This window comes from Eubalaena glacialis, chromosome 1 (genome assembly GCF_028564815.1).
Source record: "Eubalaena glacialis isolate mEubGla1 chromosome 1, mEubGla1.1.hap2.+ XY, whole genome shotgun sequence".
Classification (NCBI taxonomy): Eukaryota; Metazoa; Chordata; class Mammalia; order Artiodactyla; family Balaenidae; genus Eubalaena; species Eubalaena glacialis.
Window position 1 is genome coordinate 75,888,980 of NC_083716.1, and position 25,416 is coordinate 75,914,395.

The following is a 25,416-nucleotide window of genomic DNA, read 5'->3' on the forward strand; positions in this document are numbered from 1 at the left end:
GATAAAGAAAAATTATTGAAAGCAGCAAGGGAAAAACAAATAACATACAAGGGAACTCCCATAAGGTTATATATTTAAAGTGATGAAAAGGAAGAACCTACAACCAAGATTACTCTACCCAGCAAGGATCTCATTCAGATTCAATGGAGAAATCAAGAGCTTTACAGACAAGCAAAAGCTAAGAGAATTCAGCACCACCAAACCAGCTCTATGGCAAATGCTAAAGGAACTTCTCTAAGTGGCAAACACAAGAGAAGAAAAGGACCTACAAAAACAAACCCATAACAACTAAGAAAATGGTAATTGGTACATACATATCAATAATTACCTTAAATGTGAATGGATTAAATGCTCCAACCAAAAGACACAGGCTCACTGAATGGATGCAAAAACAAGACCCATCTATATGCTGTCTACAAGAGACCCACTTCAGACCTAGAGACACATACAGAGTGAAAGTGAGGGGATGGAAAAAGATATTCCATTCTATTGGAAATCAAAAGAAAGCTGGAGTAGCAGTACTCATACCAGATAAAATAGACTTTAAAATAAAGAATGTTATAAGAGGCAAGGAAGGACACTACATAATGATCAAGGGATCAATCCAAGAAGAAGATATAACAATTATATATGCACCCAACACAGGAGCACCTCATTACATAAGGCAACTGCTAACAGCTATAAAAGAGGAAATCGACAGTAACACAATAATAGTGGGGGACTTTAACACCTCACTTACACCAATGGACAGATCATCCAATCAGAAAATTAATAAGGAAACATAAGCTTTAAATGACACAATATACCAGATAGATTTAATTGATATTTATAGGACATTCCATCCAAAAACAGCAGATTACACTTTCTTCTCCAGTGCACACGGAACTTCTCCAGGATAGATCACATCTTGGGGCACAAATCAAGCCTCAGGAAATTTAAGAAAATTGAAATCATATCAAGCATCTTTTCTGACCACAATGCTATGAGATTAGAAATAAATTACAGGGAATAAAACGTAAAAAACACAAACACATGGAGGCTAAACAATACGTTACTAAATAACCAAGAGATCACTGAAGAAATCAAAGAGGAAATCAAAACATACCTAGAGACAAATGCCAATGAAAACACGATGATCCAAAACCTGTGGGATGCAGCAATAGCAGTGCTAAGAGGGAAGTTTATAGCAATACAAGCCTATCTCAAGAAACAAGAAAAATCTCAAATAAACAATCTATTGTTACACCCAAAGGAACTAGAGAAAGAAGAACAAACAAAACCCAATGTTAGTAGAAGGAAAGAAGTCATAAAGATCAGAGCAGAAATAAATGAAATAGAAACAAAGAAAACAATGGCAAAGATCCATAAAACTAAAAGCTGGTTCTTTGAGAAGAGAAACAAAATTGATAAACCTTTAGCCAGACTCATCAAGAAAAAGAGGGAGAGGACTCAAATCAATAAAATCAGAAATGAAAAAGGAGAAGTTACAACAGACACCGCAGAAATACAAAGCATCCTAAGAGGCTACTACAAGCAACTCTATGCCAGTAAAATGGACAACCTGGAAGAAATGGACAAATTCTTAGAAAGGTATAATCTTCCAAAACTGAACCAGGAAGAAATAGAAAATATGAACAGACCAATAACAAATAATGAAATTGAAACTGTGATTAAAAATCTTCCAATAAACAAAAGTCCAGGACCAGATGGCTTCACAGGTGAATTCTATCAAACATTTACAGAAGAGCTAACCCCCCTTCTCAAACTCTTCTAAAAAATTGCAGAGGAAAGAACACTCCCAAACTCATTCTATGAGGCCGCCATCACCCTGATACCAAAATCAGACAAAGATACTACAAAAAAAGAAAATTACAGACCAATATCACTGATGAATATAGATACAAAAATCCTCAACAAAATACTAGCAAAGGGAATCCAACAGCACATTAAAAGGATCATACACCATGATCAAGTGGGATTTAGCCCAGGGATGCAAGGATTCTTCAATATACACAAATCAATCAATGTGATACACCATATTAACAAATTGAAGAATAAAAACCATATGATCATCTCAATAGATGTAGAAAAAGCTTTTGACAAAATTCAACACCCATTTATGATAAAAACTCTCCAGAAAGTGGGCATAGAGGGAACCTACCTCAACATAATAAGGGCCATATATGACAAACCCACAGCAAACATCATTCTCAATGGTGAAAAACTGAAAGCATTTCCTCTATGATCAGGAACAACACAAGGATGTCCACTCTCACCAACATAGTTTTGGGAGTCTTAGCCTCAGCCATTAGAGAAGAAAAAGAAATAAAAGGAATACAAATTGGAAAAGAAGAAGTAAAACTGTCACTGTTTGTAGATGACATGATACTATACCTAGAGAATCCTAAAGATGCCACCAGAAAACTACTAGAGCTAATCAATGAATTTGGTAAAGTTGCAGGATACAAAATTAATGCACAGAAATCTCTTGCATTCCTATACACTAATGATGAAAAATCTGAAAGAGAAATTATGGAAACACTCCCATTTACCATTGCAACAAAAAGAATAAAATACCTGGGAATAAACCTACCTAGGGAGACAAAAGACCTGTATGCGGGAAACTATAAGACACTGATGAAAGAAATTAAAGATGATACAAACAGATGGAGAGATATACCATGTTCTTGGATTGGAAGAATCAACATTGTGAAAATGACTATACTACCCAAAGCAATCTACATATTCATTGCAATCCTTATCAAATTACCAATGGCATTTTTTACAGAACTAGAACAAAAAATCTTAAAATTTGTATGGAGACACAAAAGACCACGAATAGCCAAAGCAGTCTTGAGGGGAAAAAATGGAGCTGGAGGAATCAGACTCCCTGACTTCAGACTATACTACAAAGCTACAGTAATCAAGACAATATGGTACTGGCACAAAAGCAGAAATATAGATCAATGGAAGAAGATAGAAAGCCCAGAGAGAAACCCACACACCTACGGTCAACTAATCTATGACAAAGGAGGCAAGGGTATACAATGGAGAAAAGACAGTCTCTTCAATAAGTGGTGCTGGGAAAACTGGACAGCTACATGTAAAAGAATGAAATTAGAACACTCCCTAACACCATACACAAAAATAAACTCAAAATGGATTAGAGACCTAAATGTAAGACCGGACACTGCAAAACTCTTAGAGGAAAACATAGGAAGAACACTTTTTGACATAAAGCACAGCAAGATCTTTAAGGTTCCTTAAAAAACTAAAAATAGAATTACCATATGACCCAGCAATCCCACTACTGGGCATGTACCCAGAGAAAACCATAATTCAAGAAGACACATGCACCCCAGTGTTCATTGCAGCACTATTTACAATATCCAGGTCACGGAAGCAACCTAAATGCCCATCAACAGACGAATGGATAAAGAAGTTGTGGTACATATATACAATGGAATATTACTGAGCCATAAAAAGGAACAAAATTGGGTCATTTGTAGAGACGTGGATGGATCTAGAGACTGTCACACAGAGTGAAGTTAGAAAGAGAAAAACAAATATCATATATTAACGCATATATGTGGAACCTAGAAAAATGGTACAGATGAACCAGTTTGCAGGACAGAAATTGAGACACAGCTGTAGAGAACAAACGTATGGACACCAAGGGGGGAAAGTGGCAGTTGGGGTGGTGGTGTGATGAATTGGGCGATTGGGATTGACATGTATACACTGATGTGTATAAAGTGGATAACTAATAAGAACCTGCTGTATAAAAAAATAAATAGAATTCTAAAAAAAAAATTGTTTATGACATAGAGCTAGAAAACATCTTAAGTCACCTAATATTTTTCCTTGACTTTAAACAAGACTATAAATTATTTTATTTTTGAAAATTCTGAAGGGTATTTCACAATTTCCTTCAGTATCCCATTTTAGTATCTAAACATACCGTTTTAAACTTAAAAAAAATCAAACTCTATTTTAGCAACTTGAGACTTAGGTCAATTACCCCTAGGCTAATAAAAATGCTAATCTTTTAAAAATTTTGAAACAAAGGGTGATAAAGAGTAAGTATCTCAAACCTGGTCTGGGATATAACTTTTGTATAACAAAATTCACAATATTTTAGGAAGAAATCAGCATTTTTGATAAAATGTATTATAATCAAATTATGTTCAATCTAATGAAATTAAACATTTTTGAGAAACTAGCTTCTCTATTGATTATCAGGCAAACGTTTAATAGTTTAACAAAATATTTTCTTTTTGTATTAGTGTAAGTAGTCTGTTTTTGTTGTTGCTGTTGTTTTTACTAGATGTCTCTAATTGGAATGAATCCTTGAGTTGACTTGTTTTAGGTCTCTTGTGGCAATTTTGAAATAAAACTTCATACGTGCTCATAATTTAAAAAAAAATACCATAGTCATCTACTTCCTTAGAGCTTTTGCTATTAACTCCTCTCCCTCTCCCCAACGACTCTAAGTTTTAGAGTAACTAGATGGACTGTATGAAGCATCCTGCAGACAGTTCTCCATAAACATTGTTTTGTGTGGAGCTTTTCCCAGGTATTGGGTAGGAGTGAATTGAGATTTTATTTGCTGGCAACTTGCTGAAATACAGGTCCTCTGTGTTACTGATTAAATCTGAACCATTATTCAGTGAAGCTTCTGGTAAGGTTCACATTCTTTGGTGAAAATTGAAGTGCCTAACAAGAACAGGACATTTCCTGTAATTTGAGATGAGCCATTGTTAAAGCCAAGATTCTCCAGAAAATAAATTTAATTACTGGATTACTTTTCTATTGCTGCGTAATAAATTGCCACAGTTAGCAGCTTAAAACAACACAGATTTAGCATCTCACAGTTTCCATGGATCAGGAGTCTGGACACAGTTTAAGCTGAGTCCTCTGCTCGGGGACTCACAAGGCTGCAAATCAAAAGTGTTGGCTAGGGCTGAGATGTCATTGAGACTGGGTCTTCTTCCAAGTTCACATGGTTGTTGCCTGAATTCATTTCCTTCCAACTGTAGAACACAGGTTGACTTGCATTTTCAAGGTTGGCAAGAAAGTCTCTGACGTCTAGACCCTTGTTTAGAGGGCTCACCTTATCAGGTAGGCCCACCTGGGCAAAATCTCCTTTTTGATTAATTTAAAGCCACCAATTAAGGACCTAAATTACATCTGCAAAGTATTTTCACCTTTGCCATTTAAAACAACAATCATGGGAGTGATATCCCATCACCTTTGCCATATTTCATTGGTCAGGAACAAGTTGCGAGTCCTACCCACACTCAGGGAGAGATGATTGTACAAGAGCATGAAGCTTATTTTGTTTGTTATTATGCAGACAATATTAATGGAACTTGAAGTAGAAGAGAAAAATAGTCACCCATAATCCTGCCAGCCGATGATTAAAAATGTTTTCCTTTGGCTGTGTGCATGCATAAATTTTACAAAGAACCTATAGAGCAAAGATCCAGTTTTCTGTTGCTCTCTACTTAGGAAAGGCATTTGTTTTGTTATTTACCTAATATTTATATTTGCCACTTTAAAAGAATGAAATTGTTTTAGGTGACTGTATCTATATTACTGGTTGTCTTAGGTTAATCAAGGTATAATTAACGAACAGTAAAAATCATTGTTCTCTGTGTATAGTTTTGTGTTTTGATAAGCACATGTATTTATGTAACCACCATCACAATAAAGGCGTAAAATATAATCTTGTGCCCATTGGTAGACAAGCCCTCCCTCCCTGCATCCCAGACCTTGACAATTACTGGTGTATTTTCTGTCCCTGTAGTTTTGCATTTTCAAGAATGTTGTATAAATGGTATCATATACTTCAGAGCCTTTTGGGCTTTTCCTTTCACTTAGTACAATGCATTTGAGGTTGTGTAGTAAAGGAGTAGCATTCCTTTGACATAGTAAAAAATACATATTTTGTCTTTGTCCCTGGTTCCTGGTCTAGAACCCCTAAAAACCCTTGAAAGGAACATTTTCTGTTATTCATAATAAGCCTTTTCCAACCATGTCTGACTTGATGAACTCTTGGTGGGTCCTTAGATAGCTTCAGAATGGTGGCTGGTTGCCAGAGGAACCAACAATGTGATTAGAGGTTGGAACTTTCAGCTCCATCCCTGGACCTCCAAGGAGGGAGAGGGTTTGGAGATTGAGTTCAGTCACCAGTGGCCTATGATTTAGTTAATTATACCTATTTAGTAGAACCTACATAAAGACCCTGAAACAGTGGGGTTTGGAGAGCGTCCTGTTTGGGAAACACATCCACTCGCTAAGAGGGTGGCACACTCCCAACTCTGTGGAGACAGAAGCTCCTGTGCTCAGGAACCATCTGGACCTTGTCCTATGTGCCTTTTTATGTGACTGTTCACTTGTATCCTTTATAATAAACTGGTAATAGTAAAGTTTTCTCTGGAGTTTTGTGAGCCATTCTAGCAAATTAATGTACCTGAAAGGGGGTGGGGTTTATGGGAGCCCCCCCTCCTCGACCTTGTAGCCAAGTTGAACAGAAGTGTGGGTAACCTGGGGACCCAGTACTTGCAACTGGCATCTGAAGTGGCTGTCTTGTGAGACTGAGCCCAAAAGCCTGAGGAGTCTAATACTGACTGAGTAGTTAATGTCAGAATTGAAGTGAATTGTAGGACACCTAATTGGTGTCTGGAGAGCTGGAGAATTAGTTGGTGTGAGGAAAAAGTGCACACATGTGGTGTCACAAGTGTTTTGAGTACAAGTAGCTCAGTTGTACCCAAAGCTGCCTAAGGTTTGGCCTTGCCCAGCTCCTGGGAGGTAACCTTTAAGCCCTTGGAATGTCCTGCTTAATAAGGGTGTCTTTGTTTACTTGGGGGCATTTGGCCACCCCAGATTGCCTATCCTGGCAATGTGGCTGATAACTGCGTGGAGGCCTTGGGCTGTGTGGTATCAGTTTGACCTATAGAGGAGCTGAGACAAAAGTCAGCCATGCAGATGGTTAGCCCTACCTGTGTTTCAGACCGCGGATAAAAATGCTGGACACTGAGCCTCGGGTGAACTTACTTGATTGCTTATACTCCATGCACATTATCACAAGTTCTTGTTGGGGGAAATAAGCGCTGTGTACACAACTCCACTGGGAGGGGACAGCTGGAAGCTTGGTGTCTCCTGGACCCTGCCCTATGCCCCTCTTCCCCTTATTGATTTTAATTTGTATCCTTTTGCTATATTAAACTGCAACCCTGAGTAAAATGGCTCTTCTGAGTTTTTTAAGTCTAGTGAATCATTGAACATGAGGGTGGACTTGGGGACCTCTGAACTGCAGAGGTTCATTCATATTATTTCATGTATATGAAATACTGAATTATTTCAGTGTTGAGTAGTATTCCAAGGTTTGTTCATTCCCCAGCTGAGCCGGTTGCATCTAGCTTTTGGCAATTACAAATAAAACTTCTATAAACATCTGAGAACAGGTTTTTGTGTGAACATAGGTTTTGATTTTACTTGGGTAAAAATACCTAAAAGTGGGATTGCTGGGTTATATGAAAAGTTTAACTTTATGAGAAACTACCAAGCTGTTTCGCGAAGTGGCTATACCATTCTGTACTCCTCCCAGCTACTACTGTATGAGAGTTCTAATTGCTCCTCATCCTCCTCAATATTTGATATTGCCAGTTTTCTTTTTCTTTTAATTTTAGCCATCTTAATAGGTATGTAAGGGTATCGCGTTATAGTTTTTCTTTCCATTTCACTAATAACTAGTGATGTTGAGTATCTTCACGTACTTATTTGCCATTTGTATATCTTACTCGTTAAAGTATCTGTTCAAATTTTTTGCCCATTAAAAATTTTAAAAAATTATTGAGTTTTGAGAGTTCTCTAAATTTTCTGGATACCAATCCTTTATCACATATGTGTTTTGCAAATATTTTCTCCTAGTCTGTGACCTTTGGAGAGGAATTTTTAATTTCAACAATGTTTAATTTTTAATTTTATGGGTTTTATGGATTTTAAGAAATCTTTGTCTAACTCAATGTCATGAGAATTTTCTGTGTTTCTAAAAGTTTTTTAGCTTTTCAAATATTTTACATTTAGGTTTTTGATTCATTTTGAATTAATTTTCGTGTATGGTATGAGAGATGGATCAGGGTTCTTTTTTTGGTGTATGAATGTCTAATTGCTCTAGCACTATTTGTTGAAGGGATTATCCTTTCTCCATTGAATTACTTGTTTACATTTGTCTATCAATTGACTATATATGTATGAGTCTGTTTCTGGACTCTCCATTTTGTTCTATTCATCTATCTGTTTACTCTTTTGCTTATGTCATGCTGAGTTGATTAATGAAGCTTTACAGTATAGTCCTGAGGTAAGATACTATGAGTCTTTTAGTTTTTTATTTTCAAAATTGTTGTGAAAAAAAATTGTTTTTGTTGTTCCGGTTTCTTTTTTTCTTTTTTTAATTTTTTTAAAATTTATTTTTATTTGTTTATTTTTGGCTGCGTTGGGTCTTTGTTGCTGTGCGCGGGCTTTCTCTCTAGTTGCAGCGAGCGGGGGTTACGTTGTGGTGCGCGGGCTTCTCTTGTGGTGCCTTCTCTTGTTGTGGAGCACGGGCTCTAGGCACGCGGGCTTCAGTAGTTGTGGCTCGCAGGCTCTAGAGTGCGGGCTCAGTAGTTGTGGCGCACGGGCTTAGTTGCTCCGTGGCATGTGGGATCTTCCCGGACCAGGGCTCGAACCTGTGTCCCCTGCATTGGCAGGTGGATTCTTAACCACTGCGCCACCAGGGAAGCCCCTGTTCCAGTTTCTTTACCTTAACTTATTGATTTTAGAATCAACTCGTTGATTGCCAGCATCAAAAAATTTGCTGGTATTTTGATTGAGATTACTTTGAATTTGTAGATCAACTTGGGGCTAATAGAGTCTTCTAATACATGTTTATGGTATATCTCTTCACTTATTTAGGTCTTCTTTCATTCATCAGTACTTTGCAGTTTTCAGCATGGAGAGCTTGTACATATTTTATTACATTTATACATATTTTTATTTCTTTGGGTGCTATTGTAAATGGTACTGGTTTTAAATTTGGATTTCTAACTTTTTGTTTCTAGTGTATGGAGACATAATTGATGTTTGCATATTGATCTTGTATCCTGCAACCTTGCTAAACTCATTTATTAAAGTTCTAGAAGCTTTTTTGAAGGTTCTTTATGATTTTCTATATAGACAATCATGCCATTTGCAAATAGAGGCAAGCTTATTTCTTCTCTTTCCAATCTGTATGCCTTTTATTTCTTTTCTCTTATTGCACTTTCTAGGACTTTGAGTATGTTGTTATTGAATAGGAATGGTGACAGCTGATGTCCTTTCCTTGTTCTGAATCTTTGGGGGAAAACATTTAGTCTTTTACTGTTAAATATGATGTTAGCAGTAATTTTTTAGTAGATGCATTTTATCAGGTTGTTTAAGTGCCCTTCGCTTCCTGATTGGCTGAGAATTTTGTCAGGAATGAGGGTTGGATTTTCTCAAATGTGTATTTTTTGCATTTGTTGAAGCTATCATATTTTTCTTCTTTAGTCTGTTGATCTGTTGAATTATACTGATTGATCTTTCAATGTTGAATCAACCTGCATTCCTGGAATAAACCTGCATTGGTTGTGGTATGTTATCCTTTTTATAAATTACTGAATTTGATTTGCTAATATTTTGTTGAGGATTTTTGCATGTAGGAGGGATAATGAGTTTTTTTTTTCTCGTAATTTCTTTGTCTGATTTTGGTATCCAGGGTAATGCTTACCTCATAAAATGAATTTGAGACTTTCCCTCCTGTTCTATTTGTGTAGATTTTTTTCCCACTTTTTTTTTTTTTCCTGTTTAGTTTCAGCTTTGGTAATTTCTTTTGACCTGTCTTCAAGGTTATTGATTCTTTCCTCAGCTGTGTTAAGCCTGATGAGCTGGCCAAAGGCTTTTAAAATTTGTTACTGCAGTTCTCATTTTCAGCATTTCAATTTCAAAAATAGATGTTTTTGTATGATTTATAGAACAGGTAATGGTAACCCAACATGCAGGCACTGCCTTGGTGATCAGGGAAGTCACGCCCATGGCTAGGCTTATAATTTTTGATTGAATGCCAGCTATCATTGGCAAGGTAATAGAGATTTAAGTATACAGTATTTATGCCAAGAAGTAGGCATGACTCTTATTCCATTAAGCTGTTAACATGGGGGATTGAATCAGTCTTGCTTGAAGTTGATGAGGATTTATGTTTTTTTGTTGTTGCTCTGGTTACCTTCAGTGTATCGTCAACTGTAAATACTTCTATCATCACCTCATGCTTAAGGTGAGAGCTGATTTGCTGTAAAGTTTAACTCAATATTTTTACTCCGCCTCTATGTTTAAGCCTTACTTGTATATCTGAGAATCAGAGAGGCTCTCTCTGTACTCTTTTGTTCCTTCTCTACTAGTAGAGTGCTGTTACTTATTACTGGGAGCTCGTTTGCGTTGTGGTAGGCTAGGGCCCTGGGAACTCTAGCTTTGTGGTGGTGGGCATCGGGCCTTATTTTTTTGTCCTAGATCAGCGTTAGTTTTAGACAGGCTCTGTTTCCTTCTCTTCTCAGTAATCCTGCTTTTCCCCTGATAATAGTAGACCTTTATTGTTTGGGGCCAGGATGATTTCCTGTCCCTCTCTCAGGGGTAGATATTAGCCTCTAATTTGAGGGAATTATAAAAATTTGAATCATAAAACTACCAGAAGAAAATACAGAAGAATACCTGTGTATTTTCTAAGCATGGCTTAAGGTCAAAACAAAGATTTTAGCGTATTTGTGTAAAAACTTAAAACTAGTGAATATCAAAAACAAAGTGCAAGTGGGGAAAGAAACATCCGTGAAATTTTAGCTGAAAAGCAAATGAAACAATTGATTTTAAGATAATTTTTGTAGTTTAGAATAATTGAAAAATGGATTTTTAGCCATTATAAACAAAGAAGAATATAAAGGCATGCAAGGCAGAGGTTTCTAATATAAAGGTTACTTGTATTGCAAAGTATCTCAAAAATTCCTCCATTTGGAGTTAGTTCTGCTAGGTTATTTTAATATGATAGTTTTAAGAGCAAATTTGGAGAAAAGAGGAAAGAAGCGATTCTACAAGGATGTTTAAAAACTGTTGTTTAATTGGGAAGTCTTTTGGTCTGTATTATTAAGTTTGTATGTATTAAATGATTGATATGTATATCTTCTGTGAGAGCTTCGAGATAGAAACTTTCTGGCTAAAAACATTTGTTTTCCTAAGCAAAATTACTTTTGTCAATCCTTTAACATTTTTCAGGTTTGAACCTAGCATGTATCAGGAGAGTGTACTTTGCTGCTTGCTGGATTATTCAGAAGCTTTAGAAGCAAATTTTTAGGAACTTGATTGATTATGTTAGCCTCTACTTTTTATGTATGATTCCTAGAGAAGCAGAGGGGTTTGCCCAAAGTGTACAGTAGTTAGCAGTAGAAGTAACTTAGACTTCGGTGACTCTTGCGCTTTCATTAAGTTACATTATGTGACTGATAATTTTAAGTTTGCTATATTTGTGATATGTATCTTAAAATACCCGTTTGTAAATGGCTCTATGGCATGGAGATTGACCAGTTTTAACCTAAGTGTTTTTGCATACTTTGTGAAAAGAGAAGTTGGCTAGTTTTCTGAATATTTCTCTTGGCCATTTAATCTTAGATAATATCAAAATGTGCCCTGAAGTAGCAGAATGTTTTGGGGATGTTGATTTGAATTTTAAGTTTGTAGTTAAAGTTTTTTCCAGGTCTCTTTTTTATGTGTGTCAATTTTGATTTTTAAAGAAAAAATCTAGGGGCCTCCAAATACTGAGCTTCTGTGAACATAGGCCTTGGAATTGGAACACTATTTTATACATGCTTTAATTGAATAAATAAATTATATGTAATAGTGAAGCACACGTGGAGCCAGAAGACAATGCTTTCCTTTATATAGAGTAATTTATTTTTATTGGATATTTATGTTTTGTAGTATGTTATAAATCTCATTATATGTGATCATGTGGCTTTTTCTAGAATATGCCAAAGAAAAGAATGACTAAAGATTTCCCGTATTTCACTGCTAGGTCTTGTTTTGTTTTGGTTTTGTTTCTTTTAAGCCAGATGCCATTAATTTAAGAAATGTGCCTCAGAGCTGTGTGTGCTTGACCGTGAAGTTTCATCTGTGGGGAGGAACTTCAGTGGAGTAATAAGCATGCTGTGATTTTGAGTCAGTATTACTTTATTTATTTATTTATTTGGCTGCGTTGGGTCTCCGTTGCTGTGCGCGGGCTTTCTCTAGTTGCGGTGGGCGGGGGCTTCTCTTGTTGCGGAGCACAGGCTCTAGGCATGCCGACTTCAGTAGTTGTGGTGCAAGGGCTTAGTTGCTTCGCGGCATGTGGGATCTTCCCCGGCCACTTGTTAGCTTAGGTTTTACTTTGACTTTCCCTCATTTGTAGCTTTAAATACAAGTATAGACGCTCTTTTACTTAATTAACTTTCATGGATATAAACAGAGCCATTCTTTGGGACTTTTAGCTTTGCCACTACTGACACGTGGTAATAGTGAAGGCTTGTGAGAATAATACATAACCCTTTAGGAACCTGACCTGTTGATAAATGAAGGAGCTAATGTAACAATTGAAGATGCAAAGTGCAAACTACCATCTAGCATATGCATATTTTAATGGTAGTTAATAGTGGAAGCATTTGTGTGAGGGGTGACAAACAAGAAGTCCTATGGGACACCCCGGGAAGACTCTTGCTGTATGCTCAATGGCAACTTTTCATTTATTCTTTTTCTTATAGTTGCTCATTCTATAATGAGAAATTTTCAGTGCTATTATGTTCATTCTTTCTAAATTAAAAAAATTATCATTGAAAATCATATTTGAAGTCTCATTTTTAATAGAGAAATGTTGAAAAGAAGTGGTAGGTTCCAGCACATCCAGAATTTGAATTGGAAACTAGGTAACAAATGTGGAGGCCCAGTAGAGATTTCTTTATTTCTCCTTCCTTCCTTTCTTTTCACCTTCTTTTCACCTTCTTTTCACCTTCTTTTCGTCTTTCTCCCTCTTGCTCCTTCCACGTGGCATCAAGAAGACAGTCAGAAAGTTGTGTTTGTATGTTACCTCCATCAAAGACATTATTTGAGACTGTTCTCTTTGGAATACAAAGAATAGACTGGTGTTTAGCATATATACTTATAGGATCATTTTGGGGTTTGCATTAAATTGGTAATTTGGTAACAGTGAAAGTTTTTCTTGTGAGTTGTAACCCTTTCTCTGTATCTTTTCTTTAGAAATTATCCTCAGGAACCACCTTGCTTTTCTGGTGAAGCTCAAGTTTTATGAAGGCTTTACATTGTACTTCCATGATGAAATGAGATAATATATGTAAGACATTGTTTTAAAGGTGATGAATAACCCTGTGGAAAGAACATGAACTCTTGTTTATGACCCTCAATTGAGAGATTGTAAGTTCCTCTTAGTTGGGTTGGATTTAGAAAAAGGTACATTTTTTGCGATGTTCATTCATTAATTCAATAACATGTATTGAGTGTCTATTCTGCTCAAGTCTTAGTGGATGCTGAGAGTATTGTTATGAACAAGATAAATTGTCCTTGCTTTTATGGAGCTTATAGTCTGCCAAGGGAGACAAATATAAAACAGTTTTTTACACAATATATGTTATAAATACAATTGTGATAAGTACTAAGACAAATGGGAAAAGTTTTGAAAATCCATAATTGGGGATTTGATAATCTTGGAATCAGATGGCTTCCTTAAGGAAGTGACATTTGAGTTACTTTATCATTATCATAAATGTGGTTGAGGAATTCAGTTTAAATAAGTGCTTAGGGAAATACCTAGATAAGTATTAGTTAAGGTTTAATAATAAGCATGATAACAAATTTATATTCCATCCTATTCTTGGTCTTCCATTTGCAGAATTCAGTTGAAACTCCTGGCTTTCTTCATTTTAACATTGGCTTCCACAGTTCCTAGATATACTCATATAGTCTGAGCTCATAACCCAATCCAGTCTTTACATTTGGCAGTAAATAAAAGCCTCCAAGTTATAATAGATTTGAAAATTATTTGTTAAGATGCACTAAACTTGCCTTGTATTCCATTCCAGAAATACTTCCTTAAATATTAAACAAACCAAGGCATTTCTATTGTCTATCTTTCCAGATAGACTGAACTTCTTAAGGACAGAGGCCCTATCTCCAGAACCTTGCAGGATGTGAGACACATAGTAAGTGTAAAATAAACAAATCAGTTATGGATAATCTGTGTTAAATAAGGAGGAAACAACTTGGCAACTGACCTTCCTGTTTCATTTAAGTTACTTTTTAGCATAATACAGAGGCTTTGAATCATAAGGTCTGGTTTTGAATTCCAGTTCCTTAATGTGTATTCCTAGGCAAATAACTAATTAAACTTCTGTAAACCTCATCTTCTTCATCTTTAAAATAAAGATTTATTTACATGCGATTACATGTGTAAAGTACTTCGCATGGTGTCTGGCACATAGTAAGTGTTTCACAAATATTGTGGCTAATATTATTACAAGATACAGATCTTACTTGGCTTACGATGGGGTTACCTCTAGATAAACCCATCAGAAGTTGAAAATATCCTAAGTTGAAAATGCATTTAATACACCTAATCTTCAGAACATCATAGCTTAGCCTTGCCTACCTTCAGCATGCTTAGTATACTTACATTAGCCTACAGTTGGGCAAAATCATGTAACACATAGCATATTTTATAATAAAGTGCTGCATATCTCATGTAATTGACTGAATCCTTTACTGAAGTGAAAAACAGAATGGTTGTAAGTGTATATCAGCTGTTAACCATTGTGATTGCGTGGCTTGACTAGGAGCTGCAGCTTGCTGCCATTGCCAGGCATCAAGAGGGAGTATCGTACTACCCTTACTAGCCTGGGAAAAGATTAAAATTCAGAATTCAAAGTAAAGTTTCTACTGAATGCATATTGTTTTCACATTGTCCTAAAGTTGAAAAATTCTACGTCGATCCATCCTTAAGTTGGGGACTGTCTGTACATGCACTAAACTTTTTTACCTATTTGTTTTATCTGTGATGTTTAAAATATATACCAGGATACTGGTATGTGTTAGAGCAGATAATTGGCCCTTTCTATAGTTAAACCAAGTGAAAAAGTGAAAAATTAATAACTAGTTGTTTATGAAACTAAATTTGATGAACTACTAATTATTGATAATTAAGTGGGTAATTGTGGCACTTATCATTGTAATGAATACATTGTCTTCCTTTATAAGTCAGGTTTTTTAATAAACCAAGTAGATTTTATAAATAAATTTTTGTAGACTTTTAAAAAACAAAACAATCCCCCATTTTATCTTGTATATAGATTAAGATAATTGGATGTACGAAATTTGCCTGAATTGATGTGTATGTGTGTGTGTGGATATATTTAATGTACATATTTGGATTTGGGGATGGAAAGAGTAGAAGATCTAGTGTATATATCTAAATTTTCAGCTTCTGTAAACTTAGTTATTTTAACTACTTCTTTGTCACTGTCTTCATCTATATAGTGAAGTACTATAACTTACAACTATAGTATTATAACTTCTTTTCTTTACAGTTACTAATCCTGGCATTTTCTGAGGATCTTTATGAAAGTAAAGGATGTAAGGGAACTAACTGAACAAGCAAATATTTTAAGGTTTCTAGTCTGACTTTAAATTTATTTTTATTCCATGTTATTTACAGTTATGAGTTGCTCGCAAAAATAATGTAAGTACAGTTGACTATTGAACAACTCGGGGGTTAGGGGCGCTGATCCCCAGTGCAGTAGAAGATCTGAGTATGACTTTACAGTCGGCTCTCAGTGTCAGAGGTTCTACATCTGTGGATTCAACCAACTGGATGGGGTGGTACTACAGTAGTACTTAAAGGGAAAAAAACCTGCATGTAAGTGGACCCACGGTTCAATCCCGTGTTGTTCAAGGGTCAACTGTACTCCCTGAAACAAAGCAAAAAAATGCCAGCAAACAAACAAAAATCCTTTAAGGCCGTTTTATTTTACACTTAAAAAAATGCACTTCAAGTTTCTCCAAAAGCAAAACATCCACACATTAGTGATTTGTTGTTGTTGTCATTGAACCCTAGGTACTGGTTGTAGTCAAGGGATTCGTAGACTGCTATCTGGAATATAGTTCTAAGAATATAAGATGTTTGAAAATGTTATGAAGATATATGGCCTTCTGAAAAACTTTTTGTTTTTGCATTTGAAATGTTTTGATTGATTTGGTTGATTGACATGCTTTTCAGAGCACTTGAAAGGACAGCATTCTACATATAGAGAGGGTTCCTAGGGTCCATTTAGAGGAGCTTGCCTACAAAATTAAAATCAGCTGGCAGTTGTATGTAAGGCAACAGGACAACCTATACTCTAAAAATATAATTTAGTGAATGGTATTTGTGTGATAATAGTGTTATTTGCATCTCTTTTCTCAAACGACTTTATATTTTCTCACTTGCTCCCAGACTATCACTGAGATTAGGAAGCAGGCAATTTCAGTTGTAGCAATTGTGTCATGCCAGAGATCACAAAGCAAATCATTGATAAATTGGTATCTGAATTTAGATCTTCTTACTCTGTTTTTTTCTCTTTCCACATGTTAGATTATTTTCAGCAGGTTATTTTACTGGCTCCTTAATCCACGTTGAGACTTTAGAAATCTTAGTCTGTAGTTCTCAAGGTAATTTGCTAAGTATTATACAGTATGTACTAAAAGAGTGGACTTGGAAATAAGATGGCACAAGTAAAATTAAATTTTTCTCTCAACTTGCCAGTATGCATTTCTAGATATGGTTTTCCTTTGTTATCTATTACAGTTCTACATTTGGTCTTTAGAGTAGCAAAATTAGACAATGATGATTAAAATCTGTCTTGTAATTTTGGTTTTTAACCTGTTAGCTTCGGCCATGTATTTTCCATTTCAAACAGCTCAGCTTGGGTGTTGTCAGAAAGCAGATAAAAGCCTTATGTCTATTTTAAATATTCAAATTTCTAGTGTAAATTCCTTTAAAAAGGTAACTTTTTTTGGTGGAGGCTTAGAAAAATCTTTAAGAAACCGAAATTTAGAAAAAGTTTTTATTGGACTAGAAGAATTTTGGGAGTTGATGTAATCACTAGTGGCCGTGAAAAAACCCCACAACTGGGATTTTGAAAACTACCTTTTAAAAAACACTATAATGCATGTCTGAAATCGAACTTCTCACCGACATCTATAGAGGTTTGATTTAGAAGAATTGAAGGGTTAGCTCAAAGAAGGAGTAATCGTTCTAAGTTGGAGATCTGTACGTGTATGGGTTACAAAGTCCTGTTATGATTGGACGGGAAGTAAACATAATTTATTTTCCTGAACTATGATTGGCTAAAATCCTTTTCTTTCCACGGTATTTTCTAACAACTGAATCCGGAGCCTTTCCCTGTTTTTATTATCTGATCAGTGAGTTTGGCGTACGTACTAGTACTAAAAGTACTCAGATTGGTGCAGAGACTGTGAATTTTGAGAATGTTGACAAAAAGCCCTCAACCGGATGTTTGGCTTTCTTACAATAAAGCAGTAGCAAGGTGTAAATCTCTGAATAGCTCAAACCCGCAATGAGTATCGCCCCAAAACAGGAAGAATGAAAGGATGACAGTGTTATCTTCATTTTCATTTAAAGTCGTGGACTGTGTTTCTGTCGTGACCGAGTTCTGTGGGCTTAGTTTTCAGTTGAAAGTGTTGCTCTGTTTTGCTGCTGGGACTACGGGACTGTTAATTCAGGCAAAATTGAGGCTAACTCAGACTGCAGGCGCCATGTGTTCTGAAAAACATCACTCTGGAGATGCAGCTTTTAACCTTGAGTTTGTTTTGTGACCCAGAGTGGAACCAGCACACTTCACTTTCACCTCACCCCCAACTCCCCCACTTCTCAGGGAGCGACGAGTAGAGAGGTGGACGTCAAACACTACGTTTCTGAAGGACTGCACTCCTTTCTCCCGCCCCACTCTCTCTTTTTTTATCCTGGCTGGTCCCGCAGACGCTGCTGCAGCGTCGGGCACTACTTTCCGTCTGCGGTGGTTCCTCCGACCCTCTCCCGCGGCTCCCTCCCCCAGCCCGCGCCGGCGGAAGGAGACGCGCGGCGCTCCCTAAATCACGCTAGTGGATGGGGAGGCGGAGTAGTACTGGCCGCGGCGCGGTGGCAGTAGCGGCCGGCGCTGCCTCGGGGCCTGAGACGGCCGTGTGGAAATTTCTGTCCGTTTCTTTCTTTCTTTTTTTTATTTGTGGAACTGCAGCCAGAGGCTGCAAGTCGGGGAGTCCAGGGGAGTGTTGAGGACTGTGAGAGACCGAGGTCGCTGTGCCCTTCTGGGCAGAGCGTCCGGTGCGCCCCCGAGCCTGCGCTCGCTCGCGGGGCCGCCGCCTTCCCTAGGTCAGCTGTCCTCGGCATGGGCGGCCGGTAGGAGCGGGGTTTCGGTGATTTCCTGGCAGCTGAGGAGGCAGCGGCCACTTCGGCAGCGACGGCTATGGCGGTGGAGACGCGGCCGGAGCTGGTGGGGAAGCGGTTCCTGTGCCTGGCGGTCGGCGAAGAGGCGCAGCCGGAGCGCGGGGAGAGCGGACGCGGCTGGCGAGCGGGGGTTATCCGAGCGGTGTCACATAGGGACAGCCGCAATCCCGACCTGGCGGTAAGAGAGCGAACTCCCCTCAGTCTCCCGCCCGCGGCCGCAGCCCTACCCCTGGTCTCGCAGCCGCACCTTGTGCGTTTACCTCTGGCACCTGGCTCAGCCCGGCCAACTGGCGGTCACGCCCCTCTCCTGCGCTCTGGGCGGGTTTGCCCACGTGCCCTGCCGGGATCGCCTCCTCCCCGCGAGGAGCTTCCCCAGAGGGGGCGGTGACCCCTTCGGGACTCCCCGGCGCCCGCCCGGGCCCTTTGGCCGCTATCCGGGAGGTATTCGGCCGAGGCTTCCCCTGCGGCGCCCCGGCGGCCGCGGAGACCTTACGGAAAGGCGGGGCTGCCAGCCGGGTGCTGCGCGGGCAGGTGGGGGTGGGGGCGGACCCCTCGCTCGTGGCGGTAGGGGGCCAGCTTCACCTGCCTCTCTGTGTGAAAGTCTTAACAGTGCAGGCGTTGGAGACTGAAAACTTACCCCGTAAGGTTGCTGAAGGGGAGGGAGAAAAGGAAAGAGACAGATCTCTGGTTTTCCAGTCTGTCCTGGGATTCGTGTGTGTTTTCGAGGCAAAGGCCCTGGCGGTGGCGGGTGCCCTGATTCAACCTTTTTCTACAGTAGATGCCTGGATTTCTAACAGAAAACGATGAAAATGAAAACTTTTGGTTTGGAGGGCCATGGAAATTAACCTCTCTCTCCCTCCCTCCCTTCTTTCCTTCCGTTTGTTTTCTCCATAGTGTTGTGTTTTTTTGTTAGAAGGGAATAGTGCTTTAAAGTCATCCATTCCTGGGTTTTATATGATTTTAAATGAAGCAAGAAATATTGTAAGTTAAAACGTTTAAGACTCTGCAGAACCTTAAAGTGTCTTTTTCTTTGCTTGCTTTCCCTTACTTGTGATACTGCCAGTGTTTTCTTTCAGTAGTGTAGGAGTGTGCAAGATTCTGAGACGGGATATGCTGTTAGTGTTCCAATAACGTTTTCACTGGGGGACATGTTGGAGTTAGGGAGCCAAGGAGAGGCAACACATTGACTAGGCTTTGAAAGGTTGATTTATGAATACATAATCCATGAAATTTATTGGTAATACTGTGGGGTATTTAATTTTTCAGTGGATATTTAAAATTTGGGAACTTTCTTCTTTTTGTTTATATGCAGGTTTACAATTCCGAATTTACATGTACATATGTATCTTAATACTTTTGTTGGAGTTTTTGCTAACCCCGGTTTCATGAATGTAGTCAGTGATACGGTTTCTTGCGGCGTGTATTAATGTCGACTTGATACTGCAAAATATGTTTGCAGAATAGAGGTAATTTTGGAGATTCTGGTTGGTTATTCTCGTTGAAAAGAAGAAAAAGAGAATCTTCCTTAAGAAAAACCAAAAACCCAAACATTTCTTAATGGTTCTACAAATTGTGGCAATTCAATAAGTTTGTGTAAAAAGCATGTGCTGATTTTATTCTTCCTCCTTTTACTCTGATATGTAATTGTCTTGGCTTTATGTGGAAGATAGTTAGATTATGGGTCAGCATTTTTAAATTGTTTCAAAACAAACATATTTTGTGTTTTCCTAAAAATTTTGTGTTTTGTTTTAGTAGATACATGAAAATTGGGAAGTATAGTTTTAAATTACGAATGTCATTGGCGACAGTCAAGTTATCGAAGTTAAATATATTAAAAAATTACTTTTTTGTATGGGAATTTAAATGATATAAGGAGGGGGGTTTACACATACCATGTTTGAAAAGGCAAGATAATAAATTGGGTATTTAAAAATGAAAAGTATACGTGGATGGAGGGAATCAACTGGAAAGAACAGGAAGGAGTTTCCTCAGATGATGGAAACGTTTTGCATCTTGATGATTACATGGGTGCATACATATGTCAAAACTCATTGAATTGTGCACTTAATATCTGTGCATTTCCTATATACAAATATTACCTCAAAAATGTGTTTTGAACTATAACTATGTGAACCTTCGACAGTTTTCCTTTAACAGTCTTTACTTAAACAATTTATGTTGTTACAGTGTAATCTGAGTTTTTTAGCCTGGAACCTACAGATTTAGAGTTACTCCCAAACTTTCTTATATTTCTTTTTTTGCATTCATATTTTCTAAGTTAAACTTGGGACAGTTTAGCATCACCAAAATGCAATTTGCCTTGTAGACTTTTGTTACTGCAGAATAAATCAAGCCCAAAGGAGCTTTATCAATTACTTTTGTGTTTTTTTTTTTTTTTTGGTTACAAATATATGTAATTTAAAAACTGCAAGTTCATTAGGAATCTCAGATATGTATGTATTTATGGCACATGATTTGGAAGGATAATTATCAGAACTTGAAAGTAAGGGATGCTTGGTCTCAAAAGTTAGTCAGTTATTCTTATTTTTGGTCTTATATATGAGGAATTTCCACATGCATTAATTTCCTATACTACTGTTAACTAATTATCACAACTTTGGTGATTTAAACAATACGAATTGATTATTATAATGGTTCTGGAGATGACAAGTCTAACTTCTGGGTCTTCATGGGCTAAAATCAAGGTGTGATTAGAACTGTGTTCTTTTCTGGAGGCTCTAGGTCTCATTTTTGGAAGCAGCCCACATTCATTGTCTCGTGGTCCTCTTCCTCCTTAAAAACCAGCAGTTTATGTCTCTGTTTTTCTCTAGTCGCATCTCCCTCTTGACTCTCCTGCTTCCCCTTACACTTTTAAGTGCCCTTGTGATCATATTGGGCCCACCCAGATAATCCAGGATAATCTCCCCATCTGCTAATTAACAACCTTAATTCCATCTGAACCCTAATTCTCCTTTGGCATGGAGTTTAACATAGTTACAGGTTTCATGTATTAGGACATGAGCATCTTTGAGGTGGCATTATTCTGCCCACCACACCATGGTAGCAAAAATATTCTTTTACAATATGACCATGATTTGATACAAATAAATTAAGGCTAAAATTATTGTACTTTTTCCTGCTGCGAGTTTTAGCGATATCACTATGTGATCTCTTAAGTAAATGAGCTTAATTTGTAGAAGTTTTATTCAGCTGTGCTTGTATAATTTTGCCTATTTTGTTGGTGACTTTTAAAAAATGGCTTGAAAAATCTTCTGGGGTATCTTGGAATTACATTAACCAACAAAAGACTTTATCTGAACCCTTTTAATTCAGGAGGACCAAGTAGTTGATTAAATTGAAATACATAAAATATATTGTGAGCCCTCAGCATGTTTTCTTTTTTGTAGCTCCATTGTTTAGAAAGGTTCTTGATTTGTTATACATGTTAAACGTTTATTACTGCCCTACTTTTTGAGGAACTTTCTAGAAGATTGATAGTATTATGGAAGGAAAGCTGACAGTTGAGAAAAGTACGGTTGCATAATATTCAACCTTGAATAATATTGTCATGCTAATTATAGAGCAAAAATTGATTTACTCTGCTCATTTTACTTCCCTTGCACAACTTAACAGCCCTTTATTTACTTGCTTATTTATTTATCCATCTATTCAGTCACTTACCCATCTACCTTCCCGTGAAGCTTAATGTGATTGCATCATTGTTTCAAGCTAACCCTATCCAAAGTGTGAGTATTTTTTAAAAATGTATCAGGTTTTCATAAAACATTCCAGGTTACCGTGACATTTTGCAATGTCATTGAAAATCATTTTTAATCTGGTTAGAGACCTCCCCACTGGGATTCCACATTTTGGATGCAATCATCTATTTTCCCACAAAAGTTTCCAGTTTTTTTTTTTTATAGCGATTTCTTTAATTTATTTATTACTTATTACTTATTTATTTTTTGGCTGTGTTGGGTCTTCGTTTCTGTGCGAGGACTTTCTCTAGTTGCGGCAAGCAGGGGCCACTCTTCATCGCGATGCGCGGGCCTCTCACTATCGCGGCCTCTCTTGTTGCGGAGCACAGGCTCCAGACGCGCAGGCTCAGTAGTTGTGGCTCACGGGCCTAGTTGCTCCGCGGAATGTGGGATCTTCCCAGACCAGGGCTCGAACCCGTGTCCCCTGCATTGGCAGGCAGATTCTCAACCACTGCGCCACCAGGGAAGCCCAAGTTTCCACTTTTCCAAACTCCTCTTTTTTTTTCTTTTATCTTGGACTTTAGTCTTGCAGATTAAAATCTAAGAGTGTGATGTTTGTGTTTGAGTCTGCTTCTTGAGAATAAAATTCCCAGAATTTTGCACTCGACTTTGCGCTGTGTTGCATAAGAGGTTAGATATTTGCTGAGTGAATGAGACGTTGAAGTACATTATACTTGATAGATCTTCATACCAAGGACCCAGACCTGTTTCAAATGAAATAGAAACTGCTCTGGAGCTCCTGAGAATGGACACTTAACAGATTTGCACTTGGGATCTCTGGATCTTGGGTCAGTTATTCTTTTTCCCCTGTAGAATATTTCCATTATTTCTATTTTTACACAAGAATCCTTTTGAGTCAATCTCCTTTATATTAATATATTGCTTGAAACAAATACAGAGTCAGGGAAGAAGTAAAGTCATAATAAAGGAAGGAAAATATTAACTGAAGTATTCAAAAATTCAGGAAGGGATGCTAGGAACTGAATTACATCTTGATTGCAACATAAAAGAAGAACACAGATACAACAACAAAGGCAACACACACACACAAATAAAAACTTCTGTTCCTTGGTGAAAGAAGCTAACTCTTTTTTAATGTCAGTAGAGAAATATGAAGATATTTTGTGTACATTGAAAAAAAGCGGTTTACTTATAATCATGGAACATTTTCCTGTAGCGCTTATGAAACTTTCCTCCCGCTACCATTAATACTAAATTTGATAAAATCTTGAAGAGTTCTTTGGAGACTCATTATTGGATAGAAAGGAGCGAATGCACACAGTTTCTAAATGCTCATACCAAGTTACTTTCTGAGTGATGTAATATAATTTTAAATCTCTTTCACAAGAACAGTGTTCTCAGCAAATGTTTTATTTGAAGTACAATGAATCAATGTGAAGTTACTTGAAAAGTAGTTGTTATCTCATAGTCTGTTGTCAAAAACTCAGATTGAAAGTTTCTTGTAGAGAAATGAAAAGTATGGCAATCATTGTTATCTATTTTTTAACTTGAAAATTACTCTCTGTCTAATAAAAAGCATTCTACAATTAAAAAAAAAAAAGTACCAGGTTTTAGGACTTCCCTGGTGGCCCAGTGGTTGGGACTTGGCCTTCCAATGCAGGGGGGGCAGATTCGATCCCTGGTTGGGGAGCTGGGATCCCACATGCCTCATGGCCAAAGGACCAAGAACATGGAATGGAGGCAGTGTTGTAACAAATTCAATAAAGACTTAAAAATGGTCCACATCGAAAAAAAAAAAAAAAACTTAAAAAAAAATGTTATCAGGTTTTTTCAGTACCCAAAAGGAACAAAAAATCATAGTATTGTGTTTCATAGACCAAACATGTAAATTTGTTTGTATTTGGGGGAATTTTCTAATGGTCACTTAGTGAGGAATAGCTAACCTTGTAATACAGATTTTAAGCTGTTCTAAACTGTACTACCTGTAGATTAAAGTTACTTTGCAGATCTTATATGTCCTAAATGTAAGTATCTTAAATATGAAAACTATGTTTTTCTGCTTAGCTGTCTCTTCATTTAAGTTTCATATTGAGTTGGTAGTATTTGATTCTTTAAGTTTTGTTAGGATAATTCTTTAGGTAAATCTAAAATGTATATCATGGTGTTGTAATATTGCTAATACTAATTTCTGGTCTAGGCACACAATGTTGAATGAATGAATGATTTTTACTTCATTGCTCAGTATGACCTGGATAAGTTAACCATAGGGAAAATTGGTTTAGCTGGTAGGTAGAAAAACTTTATGTCTGATTTGAGTACATACAGGTTCCCCCCCCCGCCCTTGAATTTATATTGTGATTGGTCCTAAAGACTTATGTACTGGAAAATAAGTATGTAAACTGTAGCTGTGGTGGCACGTAACTTGTGCAGTTGTAGCCACTAGCTGGTTTTAAAAGTAGATAGCCACCCAGTAAATGGTGTGAAGTGTATGTTTCTGTGTAAAATTAAATAAAGGAGGTGTTTTGTTTTTTCCCTTTTGACCTGTCATAGTTATATTCTGGCACGTATTTTGATGCCATTAATTTAAAATAGAGAATGTTTTCATTCATTAAGGTAATTGGACTAAAGACGTTTTAGTATGAGAACTCTTAGCTTCATATAGGGAAGACGTTGCATTTGAAAGTAAAAATGTCTGGATATTTCCACGTAATCAAAAGTATGTAGGCTAATTTCCTGTGTTTATAGGTTTAATGTGTTACTTTTGACAATTGTAAGTTATGAGCAAAGAATGTTTTCAACTCTCAAACTCATATTTTGTTTCTCCTTTACATATTTAGTATAGTACCTAATATTAGGTGTTTAGTAAATGTTCTTTGAATGGCAAATGAATGAATATCATCAATTTCTTGTATACTTTAATTCATACCAACCATCTCAATTATCAGTGACTATTTACTCGTAATTTTGAATCTCTTTTTTTGTTGTGTGGAATTGTGTACCTTAGTGGTTACTTCCCCATATTCATTGTCTATTGTGTGGTTTGACTAAAGGGTGGGCCTGGGTATTCCTAAGCCAATCAGGGAATTGAACTCCTCTGGTTACACTGATGGTTAT

General features: G+C 37.3%; 1 protein-coding gene across 2 annotated transcripts in view; it reads left to right on the forward strand.

The window, feature by feature from the left end:
• Nucleotides 1–25,416, forward strand: part of JMJD1C (jumonji domain containing 1C) — a 305,803-nt gene that overhangs the window by 42,365 nt on the left and 238,022 nt on the right. The window contains exon 1 of one of the 2 annotated variants that reach the window (XM_061181501.1): nt 18,603–18,761. The exons of the other annotated variant lie outside the window; for it this stretch is intronic. Within the exon in view, the coding sequence (XP_061037484.1) occupies nt 18,603–18,761 (159 nt within the window). Of the gene's footprint in view, nt 1–18,602; nt 18,762–25,416 lie in introns of those variants that run through there. 2 annotated transcript variants of the gene reach the window in all.